At 40.0% G+C, this 12,423-nt stretch overlaps 5 protein-coding genes across 5 annotated transcripts; 2 read left to right on the forward strand and 3 right to left on the reverse strand.

The window, feature by feature from the left end:
* Positions 1-301: 301 nt before the first annotated feature.
* Positions 302-1,269, reverse strand: BDF20DRAFT_956648 (cytochrome b-c1 complex subunit 7). The gene is made up of 3 exons (XM_053084917.1): positions 1,010-1,269; positions 738-916; positions 302-601 (listed from the first exon to the last, which is right to left on the reverse strand). Exons 1-3 carry the CDS (start codon positions 1,113-1,115, stop codon positions 506-508), a joined length of 381 nt encoding a protein of 126 aa, XP_052936017.1. The 5' UTR covers positions 1,116-1,269; the 3' UTR covers positions 302-505.
* A 336-nt stretch (positions 1,270-1,605) lies between these two features.
* BDF20DRAFT_912694 (dynein light intermediate chain-domain-containing protein) lies at positions 1,606-4,352 on the reverse strand (the record flags this gene model as incomplete). Its single annotated transcript, XM_053083981.1, has 7 exons — positions 1,606-2,355; positions 2,428-2,756; positions 2,828-2,921; positions 3,051-3,334; positions 3,410-3,685; positions 3,800-4,093; positions 4,190-4,352. The coding sequence occupies 7 exons, from the start codon at positions 4,350-4,352 to the stop codon at positions 1,606-1,608; spliced, it is 2,190 nt and encodes a 729-aa protein (XP_052936018.1).
* A 3,087-nt stretch (positions 4,353-7,439) lies between these two features.
* Positions 7,440-9,783, forward strand: BDF20DRAFT_835136 (uncharacterized protein; the record flags this gene model as incomplete). The annotated part of the gene is made up of 3 exons (XM_053078815.1): positions 7,440-7,974; positions 8,108-8,746; positions 8,846-9,783. The coding sequence occupies 3 exons, from the start codon at positions 7,440-7,442 to the stop codon at positions 9,781-9,783; spliced, it is 2,112 nt and encodes a 703-aa protein (XP_052936019.1).
* Positions 9,784-10,075: 292 nt separating this feature from the next.
* Positions 10,076-11,201, reverse strand: BDF20DRAFT_867521 (hydroxyacylglutathione hydrolase). Its single transcript, XM_053080896.1, has 4 exons — positions 11,100-11,201; positions 10,960-10,997; positions 10,810-10,885; positions 10,076-10,722 (listed from the first exon to the last, which is right to left on the reverse strand). Exons 1-4 carry the CDS (start codon positions 11,183-11,185, stop codon positions 10,110-10,112), a joined length of 813 nt encoding a protein of 270 aa, XP_052936020.1. The 5' UTR covers positions 11,186-11,201; the 3' UTR covers positions 10,076-10,109.
* Positions 11,202-11,234: 33 nt separating this feature from the next.
* BDF20DRAFT_867526 (uncharacterized protein) lies at positions 11,235-12,309 on the forward strand. The gene is made up of 2 exons (XM_053080897.1): positions 11,235-11,697; positions 11,800-12,309. The coding sequence occupies exons 1-2, from the start codon at positions 11,522-11,524 to the stop codon at positions 12,266-12,268; spliced, it is 645 nt and encodes a 214-aa protein (XP_052936021.1). The 5' UTR covers positions 11,235-11,521; the 3' UTR covers positions 12,269-12,309.
* The last annotated feature ends 114 nt before the right edge of the window (positions 12,310-12,423 follow it).

Genomic DNA, 12,423 nt, shown 5'->3' on the forward strand with positions numbered 1-12,423 from the left:
GATTGATAAGTCGCAGTAATAAGTAGATAAGAAACAGAAACAGAGAGGGAAAAAAAAAAAAAAGAAAAGAGAAACGATGCGTTGCACTTGATACAGAACAAAATACAAAAAAAAGGAAAGATGACAGGAAAACCTTGATTTGTGTAAAAAAGGGGGAGGAGGTACTAAATAGACCGTTTCAAATGCTTTGTATTCCCTTTCTTTAATCATCCATAGCCCATCCGACTTTCCATCTCAAAACTTAAAAGCCTTTTGTCAACTTTCCAAACAGTTAATGCTCAAGCAAGAAGATAAGCTGAAATACTTGACAAGTGCATCTTGGAAAAAAAAAAGAATAAAAAAAATGGGTTCGACATTGAATCCTTTCTTTTTTTTTTTATATGTTTTTTTTTTGTGCTTTCTCTTTAATCGTCAGTAGTGTGTATAAATAATAGGCTGGGCAGCATAAGTGAACAAATGGGATTAGCTATTGGTTAATTTTCTTTTGTTATCGTCTCTTCCTTCTCTAATGTCTAGCGGGCATCTTGATGTTATCAAAGGCTTCACGTTCGACACGCTCGGCTGCAACTTCGTCAATGTAGGGTTGAAGATATCTAGTATCCTATAACATTCCAGAAAATACATTAAAAATGGGTTCTCTCGATGCATTGTCTATTTCCTCTTTCCCGCCCTCTCTAAAATCAATCCAAACTTCCAACAGATAATAGTCATTTGTTTTGTTTTTTTTTTTTTCTTACCTCTGTTTCTTTCACCCATTGGTTCTTTGGTAAAAGTTGATGCGTCATAGAGCATTGTTGAGCAACACGAATACGATAAGCACGATCGTAGGCTGCACGAGGTTCGGCAATCTCAAGACGACGAAGTGCTTCTTGTACGATTTCACTTTCTTCAGAGATTAGATCGTCATATCTAAGACCTGTGAGAGAAGGAGAGATGAAGGAAAGGAATGTCAGAGGAAAACGGGTTGTAAACAATAAAAACAAACTTGGGGTTCGCTTTGTTATTTTACCAATCTTTCTATAGGAAGCTGCACCAGCATAAGCATTGGCGACAGGGGTTAAAATTTTCTTGAGTAGACTAGAGCTTTGAACGACTGATTTGAGTGTTAAATACATTTATTCGATTTATTATAAAAGAAGAGTGGGGAGATATATGGCAGAGAAAAGCGGTGCAATAATGGAAAAGATTCAAAAGGAAAGGAAAGAAAAAACCGACAGAACAACCCCCCGCTTCCCCCGCTTTCAATGATAACAACCCTTTTTGATGATGTCGCAAGGGGAGACAAAAGATTTAAAAAAAAAAAGTCGGACTTGTAAAAAACACAGGGCAGTTCGTTTCTACAAAAAGGAAACAATAGGTTCGAATAGGATGGAGGTGAAACAAATCACACTCTGCTTTAATGCAGCCACCCGCTTATGGTTAAAAAAAGCGGGATTTTGGACTGTGGAGGCAGACCACATCATTTGCTGACGTCATTGCAATGACAAATGCGGTTTTGTAGGATGGTTGGCATTAGAAGAAATGGGTATATATGTATTATATAATTATTTTGCATTCAAAGAGGGGAGAGAGAAGGATTTTTCTTTTTCTTTTTATTCCTGATGCTTAACTATTATTTACGTATTGGCGCATCCGATCCAATTCTTTATGCACATCCTTTCTACTAACGGTGGGTCTTCTAGCGGTAGGTCGCGATGGTATCTCTGCAGTACCTGAAAGGAGTATTGAATTACTTACTGTATCGTCTCCTCCAGGTAAGCTATTACCACTTAGAGCATTCGAAGAGTTTGTGACAGTCGTATTAGCTCCATTGCTACTGCTACTACCAGCGCCACCTGAAGCCTTTTTGACGAGGAGGGATTGGAAAAAGTTGGCCAAGACTTCATGAGAAGGACCAGCATTGCCTGCTTGATGAATACTACTCAAACCGCCCACGCCACCTGCGTTATCTGAAACGCCACCACCACCGATGGCAGAAGCATTGGCTACGGAAGACAGTAGCTTGGAGGCATTACTACCACTGCTGCCAACATTTCCATTACCGCCCAAAATACTTGCACCAGCGGCCATACTCGATGTGGCTAGTCTGTTGAGAGCACTGGCTGTTGCATTGTTATTGCTAGCGCCGGTGAGGCGATCTTCTGTAACACCAGAAGCCGAGCGCATGAATAAATCATTGACAGAGCTTGCCGTACTGATGGGACCGACAATGCCTGGTCTTTGAGTAGGCGTGGCACCTGTGCCTTTCCTTTTCGGTAAATAATCGCTTCCATATTGTTGTAGTGTTTCGAAATGTCTCTCCAAAAATGCTTGTTCATCCTCGCAAGTGACTGGTGGAGATATATTATTCAGTGGCTAAAGGGAGAATGATCAGCTCCTTCTCTCTGTTTTCTGACCGGCCCCGCAATGTTAAAAAAAGCATTTTACCTGATCTGTTGCATTTGGATTCTCTATAATTTCCTCATAGTTAGATCGTGCACCACGTAAAGGCTGCTGTCTGTCTACGACGGCGTCCATATCCGAATCCCAGCCCTCATTGACTGCCTCACAATCAAACGCTTCTATTAGAATACGTATTTTGCCCCAAGAGTCCCATCCTGCTGGCACGATAATGACATCACGTTCGACCACTTGCGCTTTTAATTTAAATGGATATGGTTTGTTAGGTGTTGAGAGTAATCGATGGAGGATATATTGTCGTAAATTATGAAAGGTATAAGGCTGTAAAGTAGAGGTATAAAATAATGCGGCACCATCTGTGATGAAAATTAAATCTCAATATGGGTGGATGATTCCATAGACAATCAGTTTTTCATATAAGCCTTACATTTCATACAGATGCATCGTAGTGTTTGTTGAATGAAATCAAAATGTTCTTCTTTGTAATCAAGTGTTTGTTCGAGAGTGTTTTGTGCGTCACTCTTTTTTTTTTTTTTTTTTTTTTTTTTTTTTTTTTCGTCCCAAGAAAAAAGAAAACGTCTATCGATGAGTAACCCGAGGCCATGGCGAACAAGTCTCTCTTGTAGGCTTAAATACAGAACAAAACTTACCTTACAACACACAATAATGATAGGAACTCCTAGATTATTCGTCAACATGCCCTGTGTTAGGGGCAATGTCACTTGCTCAACAGCTGTCGTTGTAATGACTAGCGGTGAGGGTACAAAGCTGGTGTTGGTTGCTGCAGCTTTTGAATTTGTATTTGTATAGGCTGTATCGTCCTCTGAAGGATCGTTGGCGTCCGATCCTGTCGAGTTAGAATTGGCATTAGCACTTGTGGAATTAAATGTAGTTGCTGTCAAAGGCTCCGTATACGTCTGCAAATAATGCTGAACTACAAAGACAAGTTATCAGTTACAGAGTGGGTAAGACCCAACGATAAAATTGGTTTTGCAAAAATAGCACCTACGCCTCTCTCTCAACTCATCCACAATGACTTTTCCTTTACTCCAATTACTCCTCGTAGTATGCTCGTTGGATCCACCTTTGCATATTTCATTCAGACGACACTCTAATACATCTATCCATCTCTCTAATGTCTCTAGAAAGGTCCAAGGACGCGTCCAATCTAACACAATGATGACAGCTGAATCGCTCAATGTTTCTGGACAAAGCGCGAATTTCAATAGGGGTCTGTATTCTGATGCAGATAATCCTAATTGATAAACGCCTAACCGAGCAATAGCTATCCCGATAAAATCATAGCTAGCATTCAGCAAACACAGTTTTACACATGACATCCATTGGCTCACTCCCTCCCGAAAAGGGGGCGATAAACCTCGCATGTTTTTATTCATACCTTCGTTTTCTTCATCTTGCACATCCATATAAGTATAACCTAACGCTAAGGTATGGGTTGCCTCATCTGTATTGTCGTCGTTGTGTAGTCCACCATTCACGCCGTAACTGCTTGCAATACCAAAATGATTGTTAGCTGAACCTCCTCCATCTGCTGCTACTGATACTGAAGTGGAAGCATGATGAATGCCATCCTGGTTCACTTCCTCTTCTCCATTTTCATTATTGAATACTCGAGGTCCAGGGTCATTTTTTAAATAGTGAATCAACGTAGATTTACCACACTTTGGATCGCCTTTGATAAATAACACAGAAAAAAAAAAAAAAAAAAAAAAAAAAAGAGAAAGTCAACAACCACTCCTCCATTATAAAAAAATCGAGGTTTATTCACCCAAAATTAAGAGTTTTTTCGCTGAAACCATTTTAGATGAGGCCACACTCGACAAAATACTGGACCATATTTCTTCTTTTTCTGTATTCGTGGAAGTAGACGTCGTTGTTTGTGTTGTATGGCTGGCAAAGGTAGACTGAAATGGTAATGCACTAATAGTCATTCTTATGTTTGAAATGAATGAGAAAAAGTGTGAAGTGTGTGAGAGAGAGAGAGAGGAATAAAAAAAAAAATAAAAAAAAATAGAGATTTGAATTTCATTTAAGCTGTGATCTAATTTTTACTGAAGAATAGAAAAGGGCAGCCAAACGCGTTTTATCATTGGCTGACAGCAACCAGAGAAATTCAGGGCAGAAACATAGCGCGGCTATCCAGACTCCATTCAGGAACATCTGTACGCATTACACTCTTTTTGTGATGTGCAAAGGTCTCTTTTTGTTTATTATAGCTGAATCGTTTATAATTTAGCCGCTGAAATGAGTACTGAGCATTCGTTTCATAGAGTCCCTTCTCAGCCCAATCGATTTTGTGATATTCATTTGAAGGTCACTTTGCCGTACAACTTTTTTGAATTACTATAGCACTCGTACTCAAATCGTTGTCTCTGTTTTGAGTGTACCAATGCCTTTAATTGATCCTACACATTCTTGTTTATTGTCTACGCTGCATCTAAGCCATCAGTGTTGTTTCTGCATTGTATAAAAGTGGGATCGGTACATAGAAGCCTTAACGCCAAAATTAGAGTGCTAATACAGGACAGAACAGAACAAAGCTACGGTGTGAACGGCAGTAAATATTATTCATGTACGACAAAGATTGCCAGAACCAAAGGAGGAAACCCATTGTAAAGAGTAAAATGAGATTTTTATGAGTACACATAGCAATGGATAACACACTTTCAAAATCCTTTTGCATTGTATTTGATTGAGAATGGATACGCCTACTTGCATCCGTCAACATTTTCACTTGGTACAAGGTTCTGCTTTTGAGTCAAACTAAGATATATACCATGTCCTTGATGTTTACATTTCCCTCTTTCTCCAACCGGTTTAGAGTTGAATACATGCCGAAACCAAGTGTTTTTTTTTAAAAAAGAAGTCTTTTGAGGTAGAACAAGGCTTGCTGACTGTCAGTTCAGCGAAAGACGATAGTAGTATTGATCTTTGTAAATACACATGACCAAACAATTTTCCTTTAAAAAGTAATGCTATTTGATTTATGCACTCGTATTCTATTTTTAGCAGAAAGAGTTGCGCTGATCGTCTTTGCATCAAAAGAAAAGAGTGCTTTATGTGCTTCCACCTCCTCTTTGAACCGCGTCATCGAATCAAAAACGTGCATTAACAACGCCCGCCTATTCTCTTTCCGCTTGACATGTAAGTAGCTCTGTTTTCTCTTTTCAAGCACCATGTTGACGTAAAGTTTCTGGTAACAGCAATTTCAACAAAAAAGAGATAGGAAGGACTCTCTTAGAATGAAGAATGCTCTCTATTTGTTATTATTTGTTGTTGTTTTTGTGTATAGGTGAATGATACTCATAGCTAGTCACCGAAACACTTTTCTTTTTTTTTTTTTTTTTTTTTTTTTTTTTTTTTTTTTATTTCGTGTAGCATCATTGACTGCCTCGGATGACCTGCCATGATTTGACCAGCAAAAATTTTGTTTGTCGTGCAAATGACTGAAATATGGAATTTCTTTGTTCTCTTACTTTTGGGAAGCGTTGGTTTCTATTGTGTAGCATTCTTTTATGTTCTTGTGGTCCATCATTGCGTATCACTTCTTTTTTTGGGGGGGAAAGTTATTGGTAAATGACGTATACAGCATGGGAGCACTCTGTTTGTATTCATACCATCATTGAAAACAGCCTATACAGTAGTCTATGTCTTTTATGCGACTTATTGAGCAGACCACGACGACAAAGAGAGAACAGAAGGCGAACAAAGAAGGGAGGGAGGGGTGAGGAGGAGGGGTGGTCTTCAATGAGTGAGAGCCAAGTCAGAGAAGTCAGGTGAGCTCTCTGTTGGATGAACGGCTTTTTGGACTAACAGATTTGGATATATTGAGGGGTTAAGTCTAGGGATGATGTTTATATTGTATCGAAAAGAAAAAAAAAAAAAGGTTGGCTTTCTTCAGAGAAGACACACACACACACAGAAAATCCGGAGAAAGAGATTAGAAAAGGGGATTGGGTACACGAGTCTCACCTTAAGGTTTGGCTCTGCGAAAGTTGCCGTTTGTTTGGAAGTGAATGCTACTCAACTTTTCAATGCTTCTTTCGTACGACTCAAGAACAAGAAGCACCCTTTTGTGCTAGAGTCAACGTTAAACACGGCTCTGAAGCACTTTATAGGTGATATGTTGACAGTTCACCACAGACAATGGACACAACGTCAGCGTCGTGTTCATTGTTGATTGCGCCCTAGACATTTTCGTGATGTATAGGGAAACAAGGAAAACTGTCTTTCTGATGAGAATCTCTTTTTTGCCTCGTATTTTCAAATAGGAAAAATTCTTTTATTTTAAGCGAGCCAAACCGATATTTTTCTTTTTGCTTTTTTTTTCTTATAGAAAAAAGGGATGATGATAATAGGCCAGATAGGAAAGGGGCGGGAGGAGACGAAAAGAAATAAGGAAAAAAGGGCGGGGCGTGAAGATCCTGTCTGTCTCGCTCTCAGCAGCGTCCCTAAGTCATCTCTAAGTGCAGTTCTGTAGCAGTCATGAGTGTACATATTGACTTTACAGTATTGAAATGGTAGATGTGGGTTGAGCAGATGAAGGGTACGTTCCCTGTTTGTGAGGAAGAAAAACAACTCACTGCTCCTCAGTCGAACTGTACATTTTGTATTAAGATTATGATTTTCCATTCACCCGTGAAATGCAGGTCAAAAACTATATTGCTAACAAAACAAAATATAAACAGTTTTTTTTTTTTTTTTTTTTTTTTTTTTTTTGTGTTTTTCTTCGAACATGAGCCTTTTTTTTTTCTGTTCTACTGGTCGCTCTTGTGATCCATAGCCCCTTGATTCTTCATCGTGACCAGAAATCCGCCACTTGAGAGATAATGAAAAAAAAAGTTTGTATATAAAAAAGAAAAAAAGAGACTTTATGGACTTTGTTCTTTCTTTTTTCTAGTTTGTTCATCTACTTTTTTGTTCTCGCGTTAGTTTATTTAGTGCCATCAATAAAGCATTTTGTCTTTTTTTTTTTTCCGCGAAAATTTTAAAATTGACAACTGTCTCATACATCGATCATGGAAGGACTCTATCAAAGCCCACCTTATAGTTATTTGCCTCAAGTCAACACTGCAGCAGCAACGTCAGCTGTTGACAGCTACTCTACCACAGCGACTGCAGCAACGACGCATAACAACAGTTATGACAATGTTTTTGAAAGACCTCTTCCTATTCCTCAGATAAGCGATTATCAGCAAGGACAGCGTACAGCAACACCCGACGCTTACTCTTCATCCGCTTCTAACAGTGCTATGTGGTCCAACCATCATCATCATCACCACCATCAACATCAGCATTCTCCATTGATTCACTATCAGCAACAACAACAACAACAACAACATCCTCCTTATCAACCCCTCCACAGCTTTTATCATTATACTACGCCTGCTACACCAGGCACACCTACTTCCAACCATCATACTGCTTTTCACCACATGTTAATGTCCACTACCAATGCACCGCGTCCAAAGTTGACGACCAATATTTGGGAGGATGAAGGCACCGTCTGTTATCAAGTGGATGCGAAAGGCATTTGCGTAGCCCGTCGTCAAGGTACATACTTATACGTACATATGTATTAAATGATCATCTCTCCTTAAATTTTATATTCCCCCACTTTGTTACCCTTTTTATTAACCTACCAAAGTTCTTTTTTTTTTTTTTTTTTTTTTTTTTTTCTTTTCAGATAATGATATGATTAACGGTACTAAATTACTCAACGTGGTTGGTATGTCACGGGGTAAACGTGATGGCATACTCAAGAATGAAAAAGGCCGTGTTGTTGTGAAAGTGGGCGCCATGCATTTGAAAGGTGTCTGGATACCTTTTCTTCGTGCCAGAGAGTTGGCTATCAAGTTCAAAATCATGGATATTTTGTATCCTCTTTTTACCGAAGATCCCAGTGTTTATATGTGCCAAAATACGACGCTCAACAACAACGATCCTGAAAGTAGTAACTCACCGACGGTTGCTGCTGCTACTGCTGCTGCTGCTGCTGATATGAATGAAGATGAGAACAGTACGATTCCTACAGCTTCCAGTTTATTAGCCTCTATTATGGATCATCAAAACGCTAAAAACGATAGAACAAATGATCTACTTTTCAGATCCGCCTCTCTGTCCTCGGCAACCTCTTCTTCCAACCACTATCCTGCTCCTCTTCCCCCTCCTCCTCATCAACTTCAACAGCACCAAACTATAGCAACAGACGCGAATGGTGGCTATGAGAATAATAAAACGGCTACTTCTTACAACAACAATAGTCATTATGCATATAATTTAAGCAACATCAACCATCCGTTCAATGAAGATCATTCTCTTCAAGGTGAGTAGAACCTTATTTTTATTTTTATTTTTTTTGTTTGTGTATTTTACGGGGACGCAAGAAATTTTTCTTTTTTGCTGATCATTGCTACTCTTATAGATTCTCACCACAGCCATAGCCCTACTCTCCATCGATCCTATACGACTCACATCGCCCGTGAATCGGCAGAAGAGAGTACCCACCCTAACTTTTATTATCAAGAGTATTACCATCCGCATCCGTCACAAGCCTCTCGTCCACCCCATCATAATAGACATAGTATTAGTAGTCTATCCAGTCATCACTCTGCTTCTTATTTATATCATACTTCTGTTGCTCCTCCACACGACGAAGCTGGCAGTTCTCTCTACGACAAACTAAATCAAGTCACTGCTGCTAATGAAGCCGCCGCCGCCGCCGCCGCCGCTGCTGCTGCTGCTGCTGCTGCTACCACTTCATCCTATTATACGGCTGGGGCTTCTGCTTATTACAGTACTGCTACAGCGGCAACGAACAGTAACTCTTCTCCATCTCTTGCCATGCCTACTGCAATGACCCCTCTCTCCACTCTTGATACAGTGACGGCTAACCATCACTATCAACAACAACAAGATTTAAGTGCTGGATCAAGTACGCCTTCTTCTTGGTACTCACCTGAAACGCCAACAGCCGCCTTATTTCAACAGCAACAACAACAACAACAACAACAACAACAACGACAACGACAACAGAAAGAAATGGCTTCTGCTGGCATTAAAACCGAAGATGATCTTCTCCCTAGCTCCAACCAAACAACCACAGGCAAAAAGAGAAGAAGAAAGATGTCCACGGACCAAGATGTGTCCGATAAGAAACGGCCTTCTTCTTGTTCATCTTCTGCTTTATCATCACCTCGATCTCCCACATCTTCTCTCCCCTCCTCCTCTTCCTCTTCCTCTTCCTCCTCGAAAGCCAAAGTAAAGAAAGCAAAGCTGTCCTCATCGTTCAAGAAAAGTATGAACACCACGCTGCCCTCTTTGTCGGAAGAAACACGTTCTATGGTGAAGAGCAAAGATTAAGCCATTCTCTCTCTGTCTCTCTTGTCTTGTCCTCAATATATATATACATATATAATACATAGATAGCAACTGAAAAAGATCATTTATTTATTAACCCCCACCCCCCCCCCCACTATTTCAGCATCCATAGAGCCTGAGAGACCAAAAAAAAAAACCAAAAACCAAACAACAACCTAATACATCCTGGCATTGAATTTCTTTATTTATCATTCAGTTTACTTATACAACACATAACATGGCATTTTTAATAGAAAACAACAAAGCTCAATAAAAAAAAAAAAAAAGAAATAATGTTTTTTTATTCGTTGAACAAAAAAATGATCCAACTAAAAGTCATCCTTCATTCGTCTCAATTGACCGAGAATATCTTCAATTTTGGCACTCTCAGGATCCTTGACGATCCGTTGAGCCACTTCTGGTAGATGGACTCTGAGGAATGGATTGGTTCGTTTTTCGTTTTCCATGGTGGAGGGAGTGGTGCAACCGACGGAATTTGCCCAGGCCCTCTTTTCTTGCATGTCTTGATTGTGGGGTTCGACGGTCAGGGCAAATCGCAAATTACTCACTGTGTATTCATGACCAAAGTAAACTTTGGTCTTGTCGGGCAAGTCGCTCAAGACAGACAAGGCAGCGTACATGTCTTTGGGCGCACCTTCGAAAAAGCGACCGCAACCACTGCTGAAAAGACAATCACCGGTAAAGACGGAGGGCTCGGGCTGAGCGATATAGTAGCAGATGTGGTCCATGGTATGGCCAGCTGTTCCTAGCGCTTTGATGGTGAGCGAGCCGAGAGAAATGTCCTCGTTGTGCTTGACAATATGAGTGACGCTGTCTACGCGGTCCGATCCACCGTAGCATGGAATGCGTGTGTAACGAGGATGTTTGAGGAGCTTAGGATTACCTCCTGCGTGATCCCAATGATGATGGGTTGTCAAAATCCTTTTTTTATAAAAAGAGAAATCTCGTTAACCCCGTGTCCGTTCTCTCTCTCGTTCTCTACCGTGCCAATTCATTTGCTTTCGTTACATGGATAATTGATAATCAGAATACTCTTCTAAAGCCTTCAGTACTTTGTCGGGCTCCACAGGATCGACAACAGCAGCTATCGATAGACAATCATCATCATCATCAGTCATTTTTTGCTAACAAGGCCATGTGGGGGCGAGTAGGAAATACCTTTTTTGGACTCTTCATCCAAAATCAAATAAGAATAGCTATTTTTGTTGTTGTTGTTTGCATAAATTACGTGCTCGTCAGTTCATGTTTATGTTTTATCCCATGAAACATCTTTTTTTTTTTTTTTTTATTGACTCTACTTGTCATCAAGACAGGGTACAGGCTTTACAAGCATCTTTGTTTTATTTAAAATGGAACGTGTTTGATAAAGACGAGAAAGAAGCATTCAAATGAAAAAAAAAAAAAAAATCAAAAATGGGGGGAAGCGGATGGATGCCAAAAAGTGACATAAAAGTCGGAGAGTCGTGTGTTTTTCTTTTTGGTTTTTACCAGTCACTCTTTTTTCATGCAAATTTTGTCCTCTTTTGGGCAAACACAACTTCCCTCCCCTTTGGATGGGGGAGATCCCGAGCAGGCGCTCTTTCTCTTTTTTCACCCATTCACCCATTTACAGCGAGATACCCTTACTACTGACTCTTCATTACTCTATCACCAGCCACTTTAGCGTACATTCCTTTTCTCTATTTTACGCAGGATCAATGACTTGAAAGATAAAAAAGTTATGAAGTATTCATACCATAACCCTCCACCTTCCTCCATGATGAAGCCTATGATAATGAAACGATCCAGGTCTACCGAGTCACTTGAAAGAGCTTTAAAGAAATATAAACCTTTTCAGCAACCGTCAGCGGAAGAAGAGTCCACAACACCTTCACCACCACCCGCTGTACCGCAGCCGTAAGTGGATAAGGTTTTTTCTAACTTTATTGGCCATGGTCTTGTTGGCAAGATCGACCCTTCATCATCGTCTAATGGGCTCCCGTTTTCTTTTTACTGTAGATGGCATGCGAATACTACTTTATACCCTCCACAACAGCAATCACCACCACCTTATGTCACGTCTCATTTACTCCATCATCCACATCCAATAGAAAACAAGGTCATCAAATCCCTCTCCATCTCCACAAGGTCCACCTCCTATGCATCGGAACAGTCATCACCTATCGATCATCGTACTGACATAGCCAAGAAAGATACCCATCCCCAAGAGAATTATTATCGATCGGTGAATCACTTTTTATACAATGTTCATGTGGCTAGACATGGCGATCCAGAAACAAGAGAAAGTTGGTGGGAACATACTGATACAGCTTGCATGCAACCACAAGAAGATATGCTTATGGACGAAGATCATGCTTACTACGAGCAACAACAGCGCCATGACTATGAAAGTAACAATGCCATTTTAAGACAAGCCTTTTTAATGCGACAACAACAACAGCAACAGCAACATCAACAGCATGATTGAACATAGCAAGGACACTGCTTACGTAATTACTCACTGTCCATGGAAGTAGCCTTCCTTTGAATAAACCTTTTTCATTTTTTTTCACATGCTAAAAACGAATACAAAGAGGCGTTTAAAATTTTTTAGAAAAAGCATGTGTTTAAGGTACCAGTGAT

The sequence above is a fragment of the Mycotypha africana genome (assembly GCF_025528875.1).
Source record: "Mycotypha africana strain NRRL 2978 chromosome Unknown BDF20scaffold_5, whole genome shotgun sequence".
Taxonomy (NCBI): Eukaryota; Fungi; Mucoromycota; class Mucoromycetes; order Mucorales; family Mycotyphaceae; genus Mycotypha; species Mycotypha africana.

What these genes read in the sequence shown, in the direction of transcription:
- BDF20DRAFT_867526 (XM_053080897.1), top strand. Translation starts at nt 11,522, where the DNA reads ATGAAGTATTCATACCATAACCCTCCACCTTCCTCCATGATGAAGCCT. An exon ending in CCACCCGCTGTACCGCAGCC is followed by an intron (nt 11,698 to 11,799) that starts GTAAGTGGATAA and finishes TTTTTACTGTAG; the next exon opens with ATGGCATGCGAATACTACTT.
- BDF20DRAFT_956648 (XM_053084917.1), bottom strand. Translation starts at nt 1,115, where the DNA reads ATGTATTTAACACTCAAATCAGTCGTTCAAAGCTCTAGTCTACTCAAG. An exon ending in AGCTTCCTATAGAAAGATTG is followed by an intron (nt 917 to 1,009) that starts GTAAAATAACAA and finishes CTTCTCTCACAG; the next exon opens with GTCTTAGATATGACGATCTA. An exon ending in AATGGGTGAAAGAAACAGAG is followed by an intron (nt 602 to 737) that starts GTAAGAAAAAAA and finishes GGAATGTTATAG; the next exon opens with GATACTAGATATCTTCAACC.
- BDF20DRAFT_867521 (XM_053080896.1), bottom strand. Translation starts at nt 11,185, where the DNA reads ATGCTTCTTTCTCGTCTTTATCAAACACGTTCCATTTTAAATAAAACA. An exon ending in GTACCCTGTCTTGATGACAA is followed by an intron (nt 10,998 to 11,099) that starts GTAGAGTCAATA and finishes CAACAAAAATAG; the next exon opens with CTATTCTTATTTGATTTTGG. An exon ending in TCTGATTATCAATTATCCAT is followed by an intron (nt 10,723 to 10,809) that starts GTAACGAAAGCA and finishes TTATAAAAAAAG; the next exon opens with GATTTTGACAACCCATCATC.